Source organism: Pan troglodytes, chromosome 11 (genome assembly GCF_028858775.2).
Source record: "Pan troglodytes isolate AG18354 chromosome 11, NHGRI_mPanTro3-v2.0_pri, whole genome shotgun sequence".
In the NCBI taxonomy this organism is placed as follows: Eukaryota; Metazoa; Chordata; class Mammalia; order Primates; family Hominidae; genus Pan; species Pan troglodytes.
Window position 1 is genome coordinate 27,039,064 of NC_072409.2, and position 24,348 is coordinate 27,063,411.

At 37.1% G+C, this 24,348-nt stretch overlaps 1 protein-coding gene across 12 annotated transcripts in view; it reads left to right on the top strand.

Annotated features, from left to right (window-relative positions):
• The window catches only part of ECPAS (Ecm29 proteasome adaptor and scaffold), a 123,460-nt gene that overhangs the window by 52,933 nt on the left and 46,179 nt on the right, over positions 1-24,348 (top strand). For all 12 annotated transcript variants that reach the window (XM_063788425.1, XM_054658940.2, XM_054658938.2 and 9 more), the window contains 16 exons: positions 1,278-1,359; positions 3,739-3,858; positions 6,069-6,154; positions 6,401-6,479; positions 8,654-8,703; positions 9,703-9,769; positions 9,860-9,982; positions 11,795-11,898; positions 14,226-14,349; positions 15,878-15,958; positions 17,584-17,806; positions 18,252-18,343; positions 20,093-20,227; positions 21,123-21,285; positions 22,049-22,221; positions 23,595-23,696. In XM_063788425.1, the coding sequence (XP_063644495.1) occupies positions 1,278-1,359; positions 3,739-3,858; positions 6,069-6,154; positions 6,401-6,479; positions 8,654-8,703; positions 9,703-9,769; positions 9,860-9,982; positions 11,795-11,898; positions 14,226-14,349; positions 15,878-15,958; positions 17,584-17,806; positions 18,252-18,343; positions 20,093-20,227; positions 21,123-21,285; positions 22,049-22,221; positions 23,595-23,696 (1,804 nt within the window). The remainder of the gene's footprint in view (positions 1-1,277; positions 1,360-3,738; positions 3,859-6,068; positions 6,155-6,400; positions 6,480-8,653; positions 8,704-9,702; positions 9,770-9,859; positions 9,983-11,794; positions 11,899-14,225; positions 14,350-15,877; positions 15,959-17,583; positions 17,807-18,251; positions 18,344-20,092; positions 20,228-21,122; positions 21,286-22,048; positions 22,222-23,594; positions 23,697-24,348) is intronic.

Here is a 24,348-nt window from a genome sequence, read left to right on the forward strand (position 1 = left end):
ATAGCAATCAGCTGAGGAAAGATGTAGGTGAATCATATCTAAAACAGAATTGTAGAATGCCTCTGAGGATAGCGGAATTGTGGCTATTCTAAGAAGAAGCATATTTATAAACTATGATAGAGAAGATAAATCCAAAAAGCAGTTAAAGTAGCTTCATCTGTTGTGTTTGCACAAACACAGGATAGCTTGAAAACAGAACCAATGTCAAAGGGCAGAGAGAATATAGTATGGTAAACCAGTCAAATGAAAGGAAGGATTACATTATTGCTAGGTTTATGAAATGATTGGGTGGGATCTGCTGCAGAGGGTGGGAACGAATCACCAATCATCTTTTTTTTTTTTTTTTCTGAGACAGAGTCTAGCTCTGTCACACAGGCTGGAGTGCAGTGGCACAATCTCGGCTCACTGCAATCTCCCCCTCTCGGATTCAAGTGATTCTCGTGCCTCAGCCTCCCGAGTAGCTGGGATTACAGGTGCACACCACCGTGCCTGGCTAATTTTTGTATTTTTGATAGAGATGGGGTTTCGCCATGCTGGCCAGGCTGGTCTTGAACTCCTGTCCTCAGGTGATCCACCTGCCTCGTCCTCCCAAAGTGCTGGGATTGCAGGTGTGAGCCACCGTGCCCAGCTGTCACCAGTCACCTTATATCTGAATTCACCTTATTGTGGGGCCCAAATAGAATTAAGTCTTAGTGACTAATAGCATAACTACTTTGCAGAATTAAAACTTCAAGTGTGTACTGGTAGATAAGGAAGGAGGGGGATGCTGGGAATCACAGTGACGTTAGAGAAATACAGTGGCTTGCAAGCTTCCTAGATGTGGCTTTAATTTCATGGGTACAAATTTTTTTGTCACTTTCCTTATCACTTTTGAATTGCCAAATGGTTAAACAGACGAATCCTACCCTGCCCCAGGCCTCTTTGAACAAGTGTAGTAAAGCTCTGCTCTGTTGGAGTTGCTCCATGCCATTGGCCTGAGAACCCATCTATGTAGGAACAGTGTCCAGTTTTCTTGTGGTACCAAATTGTGCCATTGGATACAATAATCTGTTGAGTCAGGGTGGGATAAGTGATTTGTATTTGTTTTGGTTTGAAAACGTACTTTGATAGAAATTAGTCCCTTTCTTTTCCTTCTCTTCTACAATGTCAATTGCCCATTTCATTTGTGTGTTTCTAACATTTTCTTTTGTTAAGAAATGTTGGGGCTATAATTTTTTTGAAATCACTGAAGGAGGGGGAGAAATAATTTTAACAACCTGTGTTGAAACCTTCCATAGCTTAATTGACTGGAATAATCCTGCCATCATTAATAAGATGTACAAGGTGTACCTTGGAGATATACCACTGAAGACAAAAGAGGTAGGTTGTTTTGATTTATTCTCACATCAGCGTAAAAAGTAGTTTGTTGACATGAACTACGTATTTATACATTTTCTTCTAGTTTCATTTAAGCTGAATCTGTGCTATAACAAAATGCTAGTTTTAAGTCATGCTAGTTTAGATGAATTAAAACCTGGTAATTTAGTTTACTGGATCTTGTGTTGTAAATTCAGATTCCTAAATAACAATGACAAACTGTCTAGAGTAGGGATTGACAAATTTTTTCTGTAAATTTTGTAGGCTTTGCAGGCCTTATGGTCTCTCAGGTTGCAGCTGCTGAACTCTTGTAACATGAAAGCAGCTATAGGCAATACATAACCGAATGAGCATGGTTGTGTGCCGGTAAAACATTGTGGATACTGATGTTTGAATTTCGTGTAGTTTTCATATATTACAAAATATATTCCTTTGATATTTTTTAACCATTACAAAATGTAAAAATGGTGCTTAATTCATAGACCTTATCAGAATAAATGGTGGGCCAGATTCGGACTGTGGGCTATAGTTTGCAGACTTCTGGTCTAGAATCTAGAACAAAAGATAGGTTCTTCTAAAGCCTCAAAGTAAGACCTTTGCCTTAATAACGTGAGTTCTTTTTAGTTCACTGTGTTTAAAAGTATTCCAGGTCCAAACCCAGATATACAAGGATTATTTGTTTGCATGCTTGCATTCTTGCTCTTTTTTGTTTGAGATGGGGTTTAGCTATGTTGCCTAGGCTGGACTTGAACTTCTGGGCTTAAGCTGTGCTTCTGCCTCAGTCTCTTGAGTAGCTGTGACTACAGGTGCACACCACTGCACCTGTCTGCCTTTTTGCTTTTTAAACCATAAATACTTGTTTTAAAAATCAATATTAGCCCTGGTTAGATTAGATTGAGTGTGATAAAGCAGAAATAACAATGAATTGGGAATCAGGACCTATGAATTCTAGCCCCAAATGGCTGTACACATGAATGTGTTGGGGAGGAAAGGTTTGGCTGATCACATAACTTTTCCTGGCCTCATGTTCTTCATGTAGAAAATGAAGGGGTTGGATTAGATTAATGGTTCTCACAGTGTGGTCCATGGACCTTTTTAGGGTCACAAAACACCTTTTAGGCAGTCTGTGAAGGCCTTTTCTTTTTGTACTGTGTCAATATTTGCACTCATGGTACAAAAGCAATGGTGAGTGTACTTGCTAGGTTCCTACCACATATCAAAGCCATGTCACCAGATGACTAACAGTTATTCTATTCTTCAGTGTTATGTACTCATTTAAAAAAAAAAAGAATAAAACTCAGCTTTACTTAAGAACATCCTTGATGAAGCAGTAAAAATGACTTTACTTGAAGAGTAGACAGGCAAATTATAGTTACTGAGATGGGTATTTGGTGCATACTTTCTCTAAAAGGGAAAAAAATGAGCTTGTTACTTCAAGAAAAACAACATGATTTATTGGCAATGATAAAAGTTAGCTTTCAAGCAAAAATTAGAGTTTTGAGAAACTTGTATTGACCACAGTGATTTGATAGCTTATCAGTACTTAGTGGATTTTTCTGATGCGGTTAGAACACAGGTGATATGAGCACAGGCTTTGTAAAAAAAAATGTATGTATGAAGAAACATTTGCTTAACTCAGCCAGTATTGTGCACACGAAGAATGATGTTACAAAAGCATATAAGGACAAGGGAGCCATTCAGAGTAAGATAACCAGTGGAATATAGTATAAGAGTATACAAAAGTTCATTGATATGGTTTCAACTCCAAATTGCAACTAAGCTTTTTTTTTTCATTTTTTAAAAATAAGCAATTAACTGTTAAGAAATTATTATTTGTCAAGTTTTGGTGTAGTATGAAAAAAGAATATCCACAATTACCTAAGAAAGCTAAAATCATCTCCACTTTTCCAACCACACATATCTGTGCAAGCTAGGTTTCTGTTACTTATTTCAACCAAAACAATGTATTATAGCAGATTGAATACAGAAGAATATATAAAAATTCATATCTCTTGTAGTAAGGCGAACATTGAAGAGATTAGTAGACAATGTAAAACAGTGCTTCTCCCTCAGTACAATTTTTTTTGCTTTGGAAAATAGTTATTTTTTATAAAAATGTTAGTTTTGAAAATAGTGAGTTTATTAATAATTGTGAGTAAACAAATATGTTAAAATTTCTCAGTTTTAATTTCCCGTATAGTAAATATTGATAGGTTACACAGATATAAACAGAAGCTCTTTGGAGAGTTCAGTAATTTTTAAGAGTGTAAAGGGATCTTGAAACAAAGTTTGAGAGACCACTGATTAAGATGAATTCTCATGACATTTTCAGTTCAAAATAATTTTGAATTGCTGAGTTATAATCAAGCATATTTTCAACAGGGTGCAGTTCTGAAGCCAGAGTTGAAAAGGGACCCTGTCAGTACAAGAGTCAAGTTAAAGATTGTCCCCCATCTCCTCCGCTCTAGACAAGCTGCTGAAACGTTCCCAGCCAACATTCAGGTAATTTGTTTTTTCCAGAGAATATTGGCCTGTCTGCAACTTTTATGTCTATTTAATTAGAGAAAGAACTGTGTTAATGGATGTTCAGTGGGTAGGTTGATGTATATAACAAGATTAATGAGATTCTTTTTTTTCTATCTTAAATTTGCTGCAATGATTTTTAAAAAATTATCAGAAAATATATATAGGTTGAGCATCTCTAATTAGAAAATCTGAAATCCTAAATGCTCCAAAGTCCAAAACTTTGTACTGACATGATGCTCCAAGTGCAAAATTCCATACCTGGTCTCATGTGATGGATTGCATTAAAACAGTCAAAACTTTACTTCATGCACAAAATTATTTAAAATATTGTATAAATTACCTTCAGGCTATGTGCATAAGGTGTATAGAAAATGTCAGTGAATTTCATCTTTAGATTTGGGTTTCATCCCCAGGATATCTCTTTATGTATGTACACATATTCCAAAATCTGAAAAAATCTGAAATCTCAAAACACTTCTGATCCTAAGCACTTCCAGTAAGGAACACTTAACCTATGCTATATTGGCTTCCATTTATCTTAAATGTATGGTAATAATCCCTTTCAGACAAGGTTTTTTTTATGTGTGGCTTTTCTCCAAAAATGGTATCATTAGCAACTTAGTCACTTAAGTGACAAAGCTGAGTCATCCTTTACTGAAAGCTCACTTGAAGGCAGTGGCCAAATCCTCTTGATTTCATCTTAATGTCTTCACTTCTCTATGCCTATAATGCTGCTATTAATTCAAACTATTACTTCTTGTTTTGGTTATTGCAGTATTCTTTTAACTTACCTTCCTGCCTCTAGTCTTGGCTCACATTCAGTCTGTTTTCTTTTTCATTGCTTGTTTTTTTTTTCTGAGACAGGGTCTCACTGTGTTGCTCAGGCTGGAGTGCAGTGGCACAATCTTGTCTCACTCAGCCTCTACCTCCCAGGCTCAAGTGATCCTTCCACCTCAGCCTCCCGAGTAGCTAAAAAAAAAGTCTGTTTCAAATAATGTAGCACTTGATTATTTTTTGTCCTATATCTTTTTGTGGTTTTTTTGGAGACGGAGTCTTTCTGTGCCACCCAGACTGGAGTGCAGTAGTGGTGTGATCTAGGCTTACTGCAGCCTCTGCCTCCCAAGCTCAAATGATTCTCCCATCTCCAGGCCTCCCAAGTAGCTGGGACTACAGGCATGTGCCACCATGCCTGGCTAATTTTTGTATTTTTTTGTACAGATGGAGTTTCACTATGTTGCCCAGGCTGGTCTAGAACTCCTGGGCTCAAGTGATCTTCCTGCCTTGGCCTCCCAAAGTGCTGGGATTTTTTTTTTTTTTTTTTGAAGTGAGACAGGATCTTGCTATGTTGCCCAGACTGGCCTTGAATGCTTGGGCTCAAGTGATCCTCCCGTCCTAGCCTCCCTAGTAGCTGGGACTGTAGGTGTGAGCCACCATGCTTGGCTCTGTATCATTTTAATGTGTGTATCTCTTAACTCTTCAACAAGATTGAGTGCTTGTTCTTTTTTATATCTCTTAGTACCTAGCACAGTGGCAATTATAAAGCAGATCTACTCAATACTAGTCTATAACTCACATGTTATTGTTAAATAAGATCAGAATACTGCTGGCAGTTTTAGGAACAAGAGTGTAGAGTTTTTTTTTTTTTTAGTGTAAGTAATCTTTGTCATAAAAAGGAACTTGAGGGATTTAGATATTTTTGATGTTGATGGTTAATATTGAACTTGCTGGATGCTGCACAGGACTCATCTACATGATCTTTTTGCCTTCTAGATGTGGTTTCATAATACTTGAAGCACCTTTACCCCAATGGGACACTTGTAGAATATTTCCATTTGTATGTTTTCTCTGAAGCTTTTATTAGAATTTGTCCTGAATCATATAATTAAGAAACATAGGGAATAGCTGAGTGGTGACCCACTGCAGTGTGTACTCTTCGTTTCCTCACTGTGGTAGACCCACAATCTTTGCAGACTTGTGAGATCAACCATTGTGTTTGTTACTCCACAGACTATTTATAGGAGCTTCTGATTGGCTTTCTAAGTTGGTCAGCTAATAATGTGTATCTGCATTAATGTTGAAGAACGAGATGTAGTATGAAAGGTCTGCTGCTGAATTCTGATTACTATTCAAAAATATTAAATTCTTATTTTTATTAATTGATGTTCTCAACTCTTCATTTTACATAGGTGGTGTATGATGGACTTTTTGGTACAAATACAAATTCAAAGTTAAGAACATTATCCCTGCAATTTGTGCATCATATTTGTATAACGTAAGTTTTTAACTATTTTAACTATAAAGTTTTCAAGCTGCTGGAATGATTGAGTGCTTCAAGTGTATCTTTTTACTCATCTTACCTGGAAAGAAAACATGTTTGCTTATCTTTAAAAATTTTTGTATTTTAATAGATTATTTAACTTATTTCGGTTATGTCTCTCATTATTTTATGTAATCATCCGTAAAGATATGTAGTTATGAGATTCTTATCTTGCTTTGTGTATGTGTGTTTTATTTAAAGCTGTCCAGAAATCAAGATTAAGCCATTAGGTCCAATGCTTTTGAATGGCCTCACCAAGCTAATCAATGAATACAAAGAGGTAAGTGACTTGTCTTTTAAATTTTATCAACATTTTATATCTTAAAGTATTTTCTATAATATTTCTGGTCTGTCAATGTAGTTAGTTAAAAGTTTGTTAAAGTTTCACTGTTCCTTAACATTTTTACTTGAAATAGTACAAATTTCAGAAATTACTGCCCTTTTTTGCTTTTTTGGGGGGAAATAACTGTTAAAAACTGATACGAGGTCTTACTGTATCTTTTTTTTTTTTGAGATGGAGTTTTGCTCTAGTTGCCCAGGCTGGAGTGCAATGGCATGATCTCAGCTCCCTGCAACCTCCGGCTCCTGGTTCAAGTGATTCTCCTGCCTCAGCCTCCCGAGTAGCTGGGATTACAGGCACCTGCCACCACCACACCCAGCTAATTTTTTGTATTTTTAGTAGAGATGGGTTGGCCATCTCTGCTGGCCGTCTCAAGGCCAGGCTGGTCTTGAATTCCTGACCTCAGGTGATCCGCCTGCCTCGGCCTCCCTAAGTGCTGGGATTACAGGCATGAGCCACCATGCCCAGCCTGCTGTATCTTTAAATAGCATTTTTTCAGCCAGCACCTTTTGTGCTACTTCTAGCTATTGTGCAAAAATGGAATTAAAGGAATTGAAATTTATGTTGATTTCCCTATGTGACTATTTGGATTTGGCTTGTGTTGGGAAACTGTTAATTCTCAGGGGCTAAGATACTTTTTTTCTTTTATATTTTTCTCTGGTAAATAATGGGTCTGAGATTTTAATGATTCAAAATTCTGTCAAAACATGCATTCAGTAAATTTTTGATTCCTTAAGCTAAATGGGATGAGGATTCCTTGGACTGTGGATTTTTGAATCCCATTTTTCCCTGCTGTATTTCTCTTACTATAATATCTCCAATATTTAAAAGGAATTTGCTTAAAAAGGTAATATTTCAATAATTCATTAGCATTATTTTCCCCAGCCTAAGCTAAACATGAATGCATGTTTGCAGTAGTATAGTGAGATCAAGATCTTACCATCTGAAATTAGAACTGAGTTTGAATCCTAGTTTTGTTCTTTGGTGAGTTACTTAAATTCTTTGCACCTTCTTATTAGAAAAATGAAAATAATACTGCTTGATTAGATTACTGTGAAGATTGAATGAGTTAATCTACCTAAATTGTTCACCATAGTCAAGGCACGTTAGTAGGTATTATTAGTGAAAGGCACTTTATTTACTGTGCAGCTGTGCTTTGGGGGTGGTAAGTAGGCCTGGTTCTCATAGCTTCTTTCTCCTATTGAGTGATGCTTGCATGGTTAAGATCTAGGGGACCACTCAGATTATTTTATGGCATAGATGGTGAAATGCTTTAGAGTCATTGGTAGAAATAAAAATGTGCTGGGGCTCTTGGGGAGAAGCTGTATATTTAAATATAAGTTAGAGAGGCCAGACAAACCACAGGGTGTGAGTCCCCTTACCTGCAGGTGACATCTGCATGTCTTCCCAACAGATGAATCCATAAGAGTAGCCATTTAGATGTGGAAGGGCAAATCTTAGGATAAACACATAAACTTTAACTGGTGGAAGTTTATTGTGTTCTGAGTAATCAGATTATTAGTTTTTGTAAAACCATGTAAAACTCTATCTGTATCTTGAGGAGAGAACCTCACTAATTCACCTGGTGATTATGACCCTCTTAATTTTTTATGGTAGAAAATATGATAGAAAGCTGTTCATTACAGTGTAGATTTTTAGAAAATCACACTACAGTTTATTGCAATTTTGGTGAGAGATGGAGGATCCTAGTCTGTTGGACCGGTGATGTATTTTCTAATGAGTTAATGTTTTTTAGTGTGTTGAAGATGAACTTTGGTGTTTGGAGGTTACATAGTGTTGAAATATCTTGAACTCAGCACCAGCTAAGAGAAACCTTTCATATCTATGACCACCGCATTTTCTTTTTGGAGTGATTGGGGATGCAAGGTTTTGTCTTGTTTTTCCTTTTAGTTAGTGTGATGGATTCTGGGTTTGGACATTTTTGTTGTTGTTCAGGTGCTAACACCATGTAGTTAGACAGAGTGAGACCTAGGTTTAATAAGGAGTAAAATAATGCATGTAATTGCAGCGAAAAGGTTTTACTGTTTACTGTATTTTTTGTTTTGTCTGTTTTTTGTTCTTTCTTTTCTTTCTTTTCTTTTTTTAATTTCAAGGACCCTAAACTACTGTCAATGGCATATTCAGCTGTTGGAAAACTCTCCAGGTGAGTAAACTCTTTTTTAGTGAGAGATATGGTGTTGGTAAACAGAGAAAAATTATGTGGCATTTAATAATGGCGGAGAATAAATTTGTTGTGATTCTGAAAGGCAATGTATTTAATGGTCATAGATTGTTTAGAAATGTCTTCTGTGTAGAAGGAAAAAGATGTGAGACATTTTAATTTACATTTGAAGGTATGTTACTGTATTAAATGGTGGTCTTGAAATGAGAGTTTGAACTCAATTGCATCATAATGGGTTACTTTTTTTGTACCCTAGAGACTTTTGATTGACCTTAAGTGTTTTTGTTGCTACTTGGCACTAATCTTTATAAACCCAGTGATCAAGGTTTTTCTAGTGATTCTCTTTTCTGAGAATGGTGTTTATGATTCTGAGTGGCCCTGACAGATTTTTTTTTCCTTCTCAATGTGATTTCCTCATTCCAGTTCCTCCTGGCTTCATCTTCCTTCACTGTATTTGAAAGCAGGGAGATAGAGATGAAGCATTCTCAGTGGCACCATGTGCTGCTTCCACGCCCAGTGCAGGTTTTGTGTTGGCCTGTGTAGACCAGGTCTTGCTCTTCTCTACAGTGAAAGGAGCTTTGGGGTTTGGAAGAAAGCCACCCCAGATCAGTGGATATAGTGCAGGGTTGTCAGCCAACCTTGTCCCTTGTCTGTTGGCATGAAGTAACAAAGCCCCTTTCCGCGACAGTCATTAGTTTAGATCACAGTTTGGTCTTACCTAATTTCTTCATGTTAAAATCAGAAATGTTAACTGAATGCATGGAATATTATAGAGGGGATATTTGGAAGATGTGCGTATTAATCAAGGGTTATTTGGATTAAAGAATTAAATACTTAGAAAAATTTTTGGCTCTCAGAGCGGGTAATGATGCTGACATTGTCTTCAGAGAGTTCAGGAAAATTTGTGTTTAGTTTCATTTTTTCCCTTTTTCATCTCTTGGAAATTTATGATAGTAACAATATTTTTACATTCTTTTGCAGTCGAATGCCGCATTTATTCACTAAGGATATAGCGCTTGTGCAGCAGCTTTTTGAAGCCCTTTGCAAGGTAGGGAAATAGCTGCTAAGTTTATGCTTTGTGTTTGGATGTTCCCCTGGGAACCCAACAAGGAGGGAAACATTTTTGTCATCTTTATAGGAAGAGCCTGAGACTCGGCTTGCTATTCAAGAAGCTTTATCTATGATGGTTGGAGCGTATAGTACTTTGGAAGGGGCACAGCGAACTCTCATGGAGGCACTTGTGGCTTCGTACTTAATAAAGGTAGGTCCATGTGAATTACAAAGCCTGGGTAGTATACGGTTTACATTTTTAAGAACAAAATTTGAATTGCTACTTAACTTTTGATAATTAAGAGGAATATTTGCTTTCACTTGGGCTGTGATTTAGGATCTATTTTTAATTCTTCATGATGAAAATTTGACTTTAGGGGAGAAGGAGTGGTAGTATTCATAGCGATGCTTATGTTTAGAGCTTTCCATGTGGGAAAACTATTCTTAATGCCATGTCCTCCGAGTTAGAAGTGTTTTGTCTTTGTAACTGGTAGCTGAGCACTACTGTCCGCTGGGGTAGAGTTTGATAGGTAACATTTTCAGAGAAAAGCAGAAGGGATGAAAGACAAATTCCATATGTCAAAGTGAGTCTTTAGGAAGTGAGCCAGTACTATCATACATGCTCTTCTTCCTCTTTATTTGGTTTTCATGGGAATTTGTAGGAGGATTTTGAATAGCTGTAGATATACACACACACACACACGCACATATATATATATATATAAAATATGTAATATATATTTGCTTTAGTCAGTTCTTTGTCCCACATTTTTAGGAGTAGAAAGAGAGGGAGATTGGAAGACAGAATGATACTAAAAAGTGTCAGTCAGATTAATATAAATTGTGTCCTAATGGAATTAGACTGACATGATTTAATATTTTGAGGGAATTTTAAATGTTCAGAAAGGTATCTGCTTCCTATTAAAATATGACAGGGTTAAATGTGCTATTATATACATTCAGAAAGCTTACTATGATGGAGTCCTATTGTCAAGTGCTCTTAGTGTGCAGTGCATGTGGTTCATGGTCATATGTTATGGACAAAGATGTGTAGGGGTATTTGGAAGCTCATTAGAATAGAATACTTTAAACTTTCTCTAGGTAACTTTACAAGGAAGTGTGATGCTTGTATAAACACAGATACTGGTTCTACGCACACAGATCAAATCACGTAACACTATTACCAAGACAAAGCTAATTTCTTTTCTTTTCACAGACAACATTTAAAGCAACCAAACTCTAGGTTAGTTACGTAATTTAGGCTAGTCTTTAATATCCTCACTCTTTAATGTAGTTCAAGGAATGCTAAATAGCAAGAATGCCAGAATGAGTGGGACAATATATATATTTTTAATGTCTCTCTTATTTCACTTATGTTTGTGGCTAGAGGAGTGACCTGGGGAAGGTACGTAAGAATAAAGCTTCAGGATCAGTAGATTCTAAAACTGCTTTTCTGGTTGAACTTTGTAGTTACAGATTATTAATCTTAGTTAATTGAATATATTTCTGTAGGTGAAACTGCTTTGAGCTAATCTGAGAAGCTCAATTTGGAGTATTTAGCTTCAAATTGGTGGGGATTCCAAGTAGGCTCTGTTTGTAATTTCTGCCAAATACCTGAGTTTCACTCATGTGACTGACAGTTTGAGAGTTGGGGTGGCAGAGGTGATGGCTAGAAACTGTCACAGTGACCGTGGTCCCAAGGTTTGGGCTGAGGATGCGCAGAGATTCTCTAGTTATGGTCCTTGGAGGTCTTCCTACTTTACCTGGAGGATCCTCTAAAATTATAAGAATACTCTTTAAGTAATGCCACCGTCCAAAAGACTTAAACAACATGATTAAAGATCTTGAACAAATGATTTATTTAATTTAGATACACATTTATTAAAATGTCACCTTAGAATTTTGAATTGTTTACAGTTAGGAAGACTCATCTTGATTGGAATGAATGGCTGGTAATTGATTTTTTTTTTTCCTTTTTCTTTTTTGGATCGGGGTGGTCTGTGTATGTTTACACATCAAATAGCCTGAAGTTCAAGTTCGACAAGTGGCTGTGAAATTTGCCAGTACGGTGTTTCCCTCAGATCATATCCCTTCCAGATATTTGCTGCTACTGGCTGCAGGAGATCCGTAAGTTTCAAAAGGTGTTAATTTGAATTTTGGTTTATTTTGAATTTATTTGAAAATTACTAAAAGTTGTACTGTTTACAATGTTGGTCTATGAAATTTAGAAGCTATTTATTAAAGAAAGTATGGCTCTTGATGTGAGATAGACCTGTACTCATATACCTATATATTTATATAGTAATATAAATATTACATGTATATATCTATATAATATACATTATGTAGATATATATGTGTAATATATGATATATAGCTAATACAGAAAATGGTTATGAAATGGTCAAGTGTAAATAAAGCAAATTATATGATTGCATGTGTAATATAATTATATATCTAAAAACAAGCCCTATGTAAGGAGAAAAAAGGCTGATGTTGATGGTTTGACATATGTATTAATATTTTATTAAATATGGAGTATCATTTTATATGTAATATATTTTTAAATGAGGTGTAAGTTGCATTTTGTATTAATGAATTATACTACTGCATTTTCTTTTTTTTTTTTTTTTTTTTGAGACGGAGTCTCGCTCTGTCGCCCAGGCTGGAGTGCAGTGGCGCGATCTCGGCTCACTGCAAGCTCCGCCTCCCGGGTTCACGCCATTCTCCTGCCTCAGCCTCCCGAGTAGCTGGGACTACAGGCGCCCGCTACCACGCCCGGCTAATTTTTTGTATTTTTAGTAGAGACGGGGTTTCACCGTGTTAGCCAGGATGGTCTCGATCTCCTGACCTCATGATCCGCCCGCCTCGGCCTCCCAAAGTGCTGGGATTACAGGCGTGAGCCACCGCGCCTGGCCTACTACTGCATTTTCTAGAGTGTATAATGCTTTTTAAAGGAATGTTTAAATGGTTTTGAAATTGGGACATGCCTTTAAAAGTCATGTACATATAATGAAATATACGTGGACATATTAAAACAACTCTTTTCAAATCTGTTATGTGTCTTACAGTCAATGCCATCTTAAAATCCATGTAGCATTCTAATCTATTTCATAATAAACCATTACTACATTTAACGTTTAGAATTTTTGCATCCTTTAAGTGAGATTCTTGTATATGTTTTTCTTTTTTGTTATCAGGGATAGCCTTATTTGGGGAGATGAAAAGCCTCATTTATTCTGAGGAATAGTTTAAATAAAATTATGCATTCTATGATGATTTGAACACCCTTGCTCATAAACGTTAAGGTCCATTTTTAAAAAATGGGTAATTCCTTGATAACTGTTTCAGTGTTCTAGTTGGCCAGCTGTGTGCCCCTCATGCCATTTATTTTCTTTACTATAAGTTGTATATATTTTGCTGTTATTTATTTGGTTGGTATTTTAATTGGACATCACAAGTTATTACCAGGTGCTGATTTTTGACTTCTGATCTTGGCTGCTGCTTCTCATAGAGCACATTTCAATCTGGTTAAATTGGCTTTGGATTGTTAATGTTGATTCTGGTGCTCTGTTGCTTCTTAATTTTTTTACGTTAGTTTCCCAACCACAGGCCAGATGTCCTGGGCCCTGGCAGCCAAGGTGTCAGTTCACGTTAGAGCAAGGATTTAAGTCTAGGGAGTTGGACTTCCAAATAGAGCTCTTAACTGCTGTATCTTACTCTGTAAGTGCTGAAAATTGTTTTTGTTTAAGAAACCAAAAACAAAGCATAACTAATTCAACAGTTTTCCTTCTTAGGTTAAAACCATTCAGGTCAAATGAAAATCCTCTGACAACTTAAGGAATTATTTATTAATTCTTTCTTTTCGGCCCTTTATGTGTTGTTTGGAAAATGAGACACGATCAGAGGCAACTGAAGAATTAAAAGGCCTTTATATGGTATCTGGATAAGACTATTGCTGAGATCAGTCTCTAGGTGGTCTGAAATTGGTTGGGGTTTATATTTTTACACTTTAATGTCACTTATGAGTTATTAGTTATACAGAATTGTAGCTGAATACATAGAGATGTAAGACTTTGGGTGGAATGTGTAGACCACTGGATAGTCACTGAATTTTAAAATATGTATTATAGTTGTTTATGGTTTAACTCTACGAGGTAAAGCATACACATAGATATTTACATAATAATTTACTTAAAGTACCCTATCTTGTTTTTTAATGTGAGTCAAATTCAAAGATGTAAGCCAGATGAGTCCCCGGACCTCATGCAATTTCTGAAAAGAAGTGATTTCTTATAATGTGTTATGTTGACTCTGCTTAGATAGCCAAGAATGTATTTAAGACATTTTCTGAGAACTCTAGCTGCCAAATAAAATTGCTGTCCTTATTCTTCAAATGATCGTTTCCAATTGGTGACATTTATTTTTTATTCTTATTTGTCTTTTTCTGAAAGACGTGAAGAAGTTCATGGAGAAGCACAACGCGTATTAAGGTGTCTTCCAGGTAGAAACAGAAAAGAAAGTACTTCTGAGCAGATGCCTTCCTTCCCAGAAATGGTTTATTACATCCAAGAAAAGGTATGGCATGCAACTTAAGGTAATTAGTCTAAATCATAATGGATGATGAAAATAAAAACATCTTTAAAGTGAAAAATGTAATCACTAGATGTTGACTCATAAAATTTCTTTTTCTTTTCTTTTCTTTTTTTTTTGAGATGGAGCTTCGCTCTTGTTGCCCAGGCTGGAGTGCAATGGCACGGTCTTGGCTCACTGCAAACTCCACTACCTGGGTTCAAGTGATTCTCCTGCCCCAGCTCCTGAATAGCTGGGATTATAGGCGCCTGCCACCAAGCCCGGTTAATTTTTTGTATTTTTAGTAGAAACAGTGTTTCACCATGTTGGCCAGGCTGGTCTTGAACTCCTGACCTCAGGTGATCCAGCTGCCTTGGCCTCCCAAAGTGCTAGGTTTACAGGCGTGAACCACCATGGCCAGCTGACTCATAAAGTTTCTAGCATTAATACTTACAATAAGAAGAAGATACAAAGTGAGGAAAAAAAATTATAATCCTCACCTGTAATTGATCTGTTTTGCCTAAACTTGAATTACTTATAATTCCTTTCATGCTTGGCAACATTTTGGCTGTGTTAAATATTTTTTCCCTTAATATGACATGCTTAAAAATACATCTCCTTTTTTAAAATTTTTTTTATTTTTTTTTGAGACAGGGTCTTGCTCTGGTCACCCAGGCTAGAGTGCAGTGGTGTGGTCTCAGTTCACTGAAACCTTCACCTCCCAGACTCAAGTGATCCACCCTCCTCAGCCTCCCGATAGCTGGGACTACAGGCGTGAACCACCGTGCCTGGCTAATTTTTTTATTTTTTGTAGAGACAGGGTTTTGCTATATTGCCCACGCCAGTTCTCCTTTTTATTTTTAAGGGCATTCTTTAGGGTAGTATAAGTTTAAGGATGCTTCAGGGAACAGTTCATGTTCTTCCCACCGTGTTCATAAGAGAGTATCCCATCTGCTTTTGTAAGTTTTTGCTTTTGCACAGTGTTTTCTGCTAGTAGATCCAGGATATTGGCAGTAATGACCATCCACCCCCTCCAGGCCCTGACTCTGTCCCACTTTGCTGGAGGACACCTTCCTACCTTTTACCTCCACTGGTGATCCTAGCTCTTTGCTAGGTAGGCAACTTAAGGGAGTTGAAGGTCAGTATGCAGCGGCCATGATTCTGTTTTCCACATAGCAGCACAGTCTATTTGTGGTCAGAAGATTCTCTGCTTGTAGTTTCCTCCTACTTTCATTATTAATGAAAATAACTGGCATGCAGTGACCTGAGATGACCATATTAGTAGATGTCTGGAATAGGTTTATTATTTTTAAACAAACCAGAACAAACATGGAAAAAGGGCAATACACTTGTCATTTAGTGTGTGAGGGACATGCACGATCAGCATGGTTAATAGGAAAGTGGAAAATGTTTGATCAGAAAAAGAAGCAAACTTAGGACATGTAGCTAGAAACACAGTTGTTTTTGAGTTGAGGAAGGGCAGGTATGCTTCATTTTTCAGTAATTGTGTCTGTTTTGGACTTTTTAAACTTAGGCTTCTCATCGAATGAAAACTCCAGTCAAGTACATGACCGGGACCACTGTCCTTCCATTTAACCCAGCAGCCTTTGGAGAGGTAGAACTTTCATATATTTCTATTTACTTTTTGTAAGTGTTCTAAAAAGATCACACCACACCCAAAGAGGGGTCTGTCATTTTGTTGTGTTTTAGGTAAACCCATATTGTGGTGTCATTGTTCTTCATCGGGTTGTTTATTTAAAAAAACAGTATTGGGAAATTGGTATTATTTTAATTCATAGTGAAGTATGTAAATATATTTATCTCAGTGAGATTCTTTTTGTGAAAAAACTGGATGTTCTGTAGTGATTACTATTGGGATTTTGCAGCAAGTTAGATTTGGGTTTTAAAGCCAACCTGTTGTTGAGGTTGTTAGGGTTATTTAGTTTTGAAGGTTGGAGAGGATTAATTGATCACACTTATTAAGGGAAATTCTGTTTTTTAGATTATTGACTTGCTCTAGGTAAATTACAAGAGGTGATCTTGTTCGGATTAAGAATATTCACGGTGAATTTGCTGCCTATCCTATTTTAACCATCAATGAAAAAGCTTCCAGAGGATGGACTCCTTGGCAGCCTGTTTATGTAAGGGTTGTTTTTTTTGTTTGTTTGGTTTTTTTTTTTTTTTTGAGAAGGAGTCTCACTCTGTTGCCCATGCTGGAGTACAGTGAATGGCATGATCTCGGTTCACTGCAACCTCGCCTCCTGGGCTCAAGTGAACCTCCATCCCAGTCTCCTGAGTAGCCATGACTACAGGCGTACACCACCACTCCTGGCTAATTTTGTTATCTTTTTGGTAGAGATGGGTTTCACCATGTTTCCCAGGCTGGTCTTGAACTCCTGGGCTAAAGCAGTCCTCCTGCCTCAGCCTCCCAAAGTGTTGGGATTACAGGCGTGAGCCACTGCGTCTGGTCTATATCAGAGGTTTTTATGGTGTTATATCTATTTTTCTGTAGATGAATTGAACCCATTTTCTCAGATTCTCGTGTCAATGGAGTAAACACAACTGGAATTCTACAGGAGTAATAGGCCATTTGCTTCAGATTTCTTTCCTCTCTCTCTGTCTGTCTCTCTCTCTCTCTCTCACACACACACACGCACACACACGGCTTTTAAAAAATAATGATTTTTATTATAATTTTTAACTTTTATTTTAGGTTTGAGGGTACATGTGAAGGTTTGTTATATAGGTAAATATGTGTCATGGGGGTTTGTTGTATATACTATTTCATTACCCAGATATTAAGCCCAATACCCCATAGTTATCTTTTCTGCTCCTCTCCCTCCTCCCACCCTCTCTCCTCAAGTATACCCCAGTGTCTGTTGTTTGCTTCTTTGCGTTCAGAAGTTCTTATCATCTAACTTCCACTTATAAGTGAGAACATGTGGTATTTGATTTTCTGTTCCTGCGTTAGTTTGCTAAGGATAACAGCCTCCAGCTCCAATTTCTGACTTTAAAAGTTCAGTTTGTATTTTAACAATCTTAAAAAATTCTTTGGATTTGCAAACCTTATTATACAAATTTTGCTCCGTTATGGCATATTTTCTGCCTTCCATGAGGATTGGAATAGCTTTATAAAGAAGTGTGGGTGAATCAAAACTAGAAATTGTTACTTTGAAGAGTACCTTCCCACACTGACTTTTCGAGAAGCTTATGCAGTCTTCCTCTCCGTTCTGTTTGTAGATCGTTCTGTACTTGCGCATGTGCCTTGCGCACAGTGCGGGGGTGGTGCCCACCTCTCAGAGTTTGGCTGATATGCAGGATCATGCCCCAGCCATTGGGCGCTACATACGGACTTTAATGTCAAGCGGGCAGACGGCACCCTCATCATCTAACAAGAGTGGGGAGACTAACCCTGTCCAGATCTACATTGGCCTGCTTCAGCAGCTGTTAGCAGGTGTTGGAGGTAGGAATCTGTGACGCGAAGGAAAGATATTAGAGCACTTAAGCAAAGATCTAATTTTAAACTTTGCTGAGAATTTATAGCAAAATTATTCTTTCTCTTCTGTAACTGAACATTAGCCTTTGTTTCTTTTTAAACTTATCGGATTCATTCTGGATACACTACTTCTTTTTTCGGAAAGAAATGCTAACAATAGATAAATACATTTTTACTTCGGAAGTGGATGTGAAGAACAGGATATCCTTTTTATAGATAGCTCATCTGTAAATTTGCTGTAGTGAATCACATACTATATTTAGGTTGTGTAGGTTTTTTTTTTTTTTTTTTTTTTAATAGAACCGAAAGAATGTGTGCTAAAGCAGTGGCCTTATACTTTAAAGGAATTTAGTGATCCCTGTATGTTCATTACTTTTTTTGAAATTTAAGGTGATTCTGAATTCTTATTTAGGTTTGCCGGTTATGTACTGTCTATTGGAAGCTGTGTCAGTGTATCCAGAAAAGCTGGCTACCAAATTTGTAGACAAAACAGAATGGATAAAGGTATGTTCTGCATGTACCTTTTTTTAAAAAAATTCTATTTCAGACCTTAACTTCATGATTTCTTTTTCCTGCCAGCATCCCTATGACCTTTTCTGCCTTTAGGTCGTTTTGAAAACTCTCTTATCATCAGACACTTACTGGGAAGCACGTAGGTCACTATGTCTCATTGACACATCTGGAGGAGATTGGGAGATGAATTGAGAACCATAGGAGTAAAAAAAAGTTCCTTTTCTGTTTCAAAAGTTTTTTTTTTTTTTTTTTGAAAAAATAAGCAATAGATTTGTGTAGTTTAAATAAAAACTATGTAAAATGTCTCCTTTCTGTAACCATCTCCAACCTACCCAAGCCTTCTAATTTTTGTCCTTTCCTCTCCCCTCTGACAAACATATGTAAGTCACCACTTATATATGGCATGCTTTCTAGAGTTTACTTATGTACATACACATAAAAACATGCATTTAAAATTTTTGTCCCATCTTTTTATCAAAAGCAGCATACTATTCATACTGTTTTATACATTCTTTCACTTAATAGTAGAGAGCTATTCCACTACAACTATGGAGAGAGCATCTTCTTTAACAGCCTCAGTTTTTATTGTATGAATGTACTATCATGTATTCTAGATCTGTATAGATGGTCATTTAGAGTACTTCCATTCTGCTGCAATGAATAATCTATCATCTTGCATATTGAGGAAGTATATGTTTTAGATGGATTCCCTAGAAGTGGAATAGCTATATCAGAGGACATGTGTTTTTGTAATTTTCATAGGTAATGCCACACCCTCCGTGTGTGGTACCAATGTACACTTCTACCAGTCATGTATGAGGGTGTCCCTGTCCCATGGCCACACCAAAAGGGATGCCACGTTTGGAAAATAAAAATATAAGATACTCAGTTAAATTTGAATTTCAGATAAATAATGAATAATTTTTTTTTTGTATAAGTATTGGCCCATACAGTTTTCTGTATCTCCATGTGCTACATATTGCGGTTCTTTTTTTGGAAAATACAGCTTGAATGATGGTAAAAATGTAAAAATTATGTCTTTAAGTGTGAAAACATGAATGAAATTTGCCAAGAGGTGTGAGTTTTGCACATTTCTGGATAGTCTGGTCTTATGAAATTGCTTCTAGTTTAAAAAGGTTTTTTTATTTCTTATGAATATTGACTGATTTTAAAATGATTTTATTGAGCTTTGATGTTTTAGATGAGAGGTTGTCATGCTATAGTCAAAGGTCCAAATAGGGCCTGCCTCCTGTTTTTGTATGGTTTGCAAGCTAAGAATGATTTTTACATTTTTAAATGTGGAAAAAAAAAAATCTAGAAACGAATAGCGTTTCATGACCCAAACATTGTCGTGTCCATGTTTTACTGGAACCCAGCCACACTCATTCATTGTGTATTGTCTGTTGCTGCCTTTGTACTGCAGTGGCAGAATGGAGTAGTTGCAGCAGAGACCAAATGGCCCATAAAGCCTTTTTGTTTTTTTACAGAAGTTTGCTGACCCTTGTTTTAGATCATCTGTGAATAAATTTCACCTGTTTTGTACTTGTGTATCTTTGACGAAAATGGACCTAAGATTTTGTTATCTAATTCATTCAGCTTTCATTTTGTTTTCAAATAATGGCTTGTTTTTTTCTCAATATCCATCAACAGATTGAACATTCTTTTAATTTTAAAAGATGTTGTCATCAGGCACGTGGTTCTGTGTTATGTATATATTTGTTTTTTTTTTATACTGCTCAGAGTCTGATGAATAGCAGTAAAGAAGAAATGCGCGAACTGGCAGCGTTGTTTTATTCTGTAGTGGTATCAACAGTGTCGGGGAATGAGTTGAAATCAATGATAGAACAGCTTATAAAGACTACAAAAGACAATCACGTATGTTATTTTGTTTTCATTCTTTTTTGTGGGAGATAGGGTTTTATAAAAGGATCTAACTTGGGTTTTATAAAAGGATCTAACTTATTTTTGACTTTCATGTTCTCATTTGTAAAATGAACTTACAAATTCCTTGCTTTTATGACCGTAAAGAGTACATGAGATAGGTAATACATTGGTTCAGTCAGCTCACTTAACAGATACGGGTGCTGTGTCTGATAAGCACTGTTTTAGGTGCTAGGAGTACAGTGATTCATAAATACATGAGAATCCCTGGTACAACAGGATGCTCAGAGCCTGCAGCCATACCACCGTGAACACACCTAATCTCATCTGATCTTGGAAACTAAGCAGGGTCGGGCCTGATGAGTACTGAAAGCGAGAAATGTTAGCTCCTTTTTTCTTCCTCATCTACTGCTGCCAGTGAAAAAACAAGTTTTACTTCACATAGTTTGTTGGTTACCTTGTGTTTGGAGTTTTTGGCAATTAGAAATAGGATCTGTTTATTGTCTTTTGTTGGCAATAGGAAGACATGATGTGTGAAAGTTATGATATTCTAGTTACATAAGTGCTGTAAGCTAGAAAGTGGCGTGGGAGCATGTAGGAGCATGTAGGAAAGTCATCTCACCCGGAATTGGAGTGGGCATGGAATTACAGAATGTAAATCTTAAAGTGAATCAAGATTCAGCTTCTCAAAATTCCATTAGAAACTCAAGGTTTCTCTTGTTCCCTAAGCTCGATGCATTAGCATCCAGTGAAACCTCGAGTGTTCACTTTATTCTTTAGCCTTATGTTTTGTTGGAGAGATGATCCTAATCGACACACAGTTACTGCCATGTATTCTTGCATATATGAGAGAGAGCCAGAGATATGCTATTGTTTTTGCTAAATTCAGAGCCCGGAGATACAGCATGGATCCTTGCTTGCATTGGGATTCACGGTGGGAAGGTATTTGGCTAAAAAGAAAATGAGAATGTCAGAGCAACAAGACCTGGAGAGAAATGCTGACACCCTCCCTGATCAAGAGGAACTCATTCAGAGTGCTACAGAAACAATAGGTAATTAATGTCTTTATGTCGATTTGGATGTTGCAGTTTTTGAATTATGTTAAATTTTAATATGGCGTTTCAGTTTCTTTTTATGGCATTGTATTTTAAAAGACACAAGCTTTTTCACAAAAAACTTACTTGATAAATTCTGTATTTTTAATAACAACGAAGGCTGGGTGTGGTGGCTCATGCCTATAATCTCAGTACTTTGGGAGGCCAAGGTGGGAGGATCAGTTGAGTCCAAGAGTTTGAGACCAGTCTAGTCAGCATAGTGAGACCTAGCCTCTACAAAAAAATAAACAAAATTAGCTTGGTATGGTGGCGTGTACCTGTAGCCTCAACTACTGAGGAAGCTAAGGTGGGAGAATCACTGGAGCCTGGGAGGTCGAGGCTGCAGTGAGCTGTGATCATGCCACTGCACTCCCGCCTGGGTGACAGAGCTCGACCTTGTCTCAAAAAACCAAAACAAACAAAGCAAAAAACAAAGCAATGAAAGCACTCTATTTTTTTCTCTACATTTTTTTCTACATGTTTTTATAAACAGAGATGATCCTATTATGAGAACAAATTTATACATTAAAAAAATACTACTCTACCCCTGTTGCCATGTTGTCTTTCCACTGAATAAATGTTGACAAATTGTCAACTAGAAGATATCGTACACTTTGATTTTATTTTGCCGTCTTAAAAAAAACCTTGAGTACATCACTGGTTGCTTTGGGTCGTAAGGATAATGGTATATAATTCTCTTTTTGGCTAAATGTGCTTACAGGCTCATTTTTGGACAGTACATCCCCCCTCCTGGCAATTGCTGCCTGCACAGCCCTGGGTGAAATTGGCAGAAATGGTCCACTTCCAATCCCCAGTGAGGGATCTGGCTTTACCAAATTGCATCTTGTAGAAAGCTTACTAAGTAGAATACCTTCCAGTAAAGAAACAAATAAGGTAAGTTTTTTTCTTATTTCTTCCCTTTCTGGAATTCGGTCTTTCTATGCATAAATGAAAAAAAACAAATTATAATGAGAATAGATGGCATTACAGCTGGAGGAAGGATTTAATGTAAAAATGGGTGATAAAGAAGCAAGTCTTAAGTGTTTACTTTTGAGCTAGAGGTTATCTGTGTACAATCTTAGTGTGCACATCTTTTGGCCCAGTCATTCCAATTTAGGTCTTTATAACTGTTAAGATTTGAGTGAAGTATTAAATTCATCAGGAAATATCTTTTGTCATGCAAAAGGTGTATAATAAAATGTTAAGTAATTTTGTGATTTTTTTTATTTTAGGCCAAATATAAATCCTAACCTCCTAAAGCCAGTTTTGTGATCAAAACACCTCAATTTTGAGGTGTAAGATGATTTAATGAGCAGAAATATCAGTTTACTACTACAAGTTTAATTGATATAATCTTTTTTTTTTTTTTTTTGAGATGGAGTTTTGCTCTTGCTGCTCAAGCTAAAGTGCAATGGCATGATCTCGGCTCACTGCAACCTCCACCTCCCAGGTTCAGGCAGGTGATTCTCCTGCCTCAGCCTCCTGAGTAGCTGAGATTGCAGGCGCATGCCACCGTGCCCAGCTAATTTTTGTATTTTTAGTAGCGATGGGGTTTCACCATGTTGGCCAGGCTGGTCTCGAACTCCTGACCTCAGGCAATCCTGCCTGCCTCGGCCTCCAAAAGTGCTGGGATTACAGGCTTGAGCCACTGAGCCTGGCCTAATTCCTATAATCTTAATCTTGGTCTAGCTACTGTTTAAAACTTTCTGAGAAGATACACAGTATAGTTTTTATTAGCTATTAACTAATCATTGCCAAACATTGTTAAGCACTTCTAATGTGCCAGAGAGTATGTTAAGTGCTTTGCATGGCATTGATTGAATCTTCTAAAAGGTCTAGTGAAATCGGCACAGTTGTCATCTCCATGTGAGATAACATGAGGAAGCAGAGTCACAGAGAGGGGAAATAACTTGCTTAAGGTTGCACACCAGTATAGGCTGAAATGGTTGAGATGTGATTTGGTCCTAGGTCCTCTGGGCCCAGAACCCACATTTTAAATCGTTATAGTTTGAAAGGTAATAAGCCTAGTTAAAGGCTTTCTTCCTTCTTCTTTTGCAGCTGTGGATCCTTAGTGGACTCAGATTTGTGTGTTTCTACCTTCAATGACTTATAGACATACGACTGTAAAATTTGATGCTTTTGTAAAAACTTTTGCGTTGATGTGTTAGATAGACTGCGCTTCCCTGTCATCTCATTTTGGAAATACTGCACTGGGGTAAAGCTATTATATACTCTGTTTAAAAGAAAAAAATTTGGTGTTCTTCCAGATGAAAGAACGAGCAATCCAAACACTGGGATATTTTCCAGTTGGGGATGGAGATTTTCCTCACCAGAAACTCCTCTTGCAAGGTCTGATGGATTCTGTGGAGGTATTTATATTGCTACCTGATTGTTAGTTATTCAGAGAAAAGGCATTAGTCTTTTTTTTTTTTTTTAGGTGCAGTTCTGCATGCTGTGAGATTTTTAATTAAGCATTTACTTGTTTATTCACCAGATACTTGAGTACTAGTTTTGTGCTCATCACTGTGCTAGGTATAGCATTGACTAAATCACCTATGAGGGAAAGACCTTTTCTTAAAATTTTTGAGCAAAGTGCGGTGCAGTGTGGGTAGAAGGGGAAACATATCCACATAGCCCGTCAGCCAGATGTGTGGAGTGAGCCACTAAAAAACAGTAGTTCTTGAGTGTTTCAGTTGGTATTTCAGTTGTTTTCAAGTCTGATGATTTAGCTTCTGTCCTCTAGATGCCTAGTGTGTAGTGGAGAAGACCTACAAGTAGGCAAATGCCAAGATAGTGTACTTAGTATCTCAGCATGGCCTGATCTGGCCCTGCTTTTCCTAGCCTTGATTCATGACATTCACTCACTTTCTGTATACCAGCCTCTTTGGCCGCCTTGCACTGAGCTTTTGAAAGCCTCCTACTTCCTTCTCGGCTTGTTGCTGTGCTCCTTGAAAAGCCTTCCCTGACCCATCATACTAGGGTAGATTCTTTAGTTACTTGTGCCATCATGTCTCTCATTCT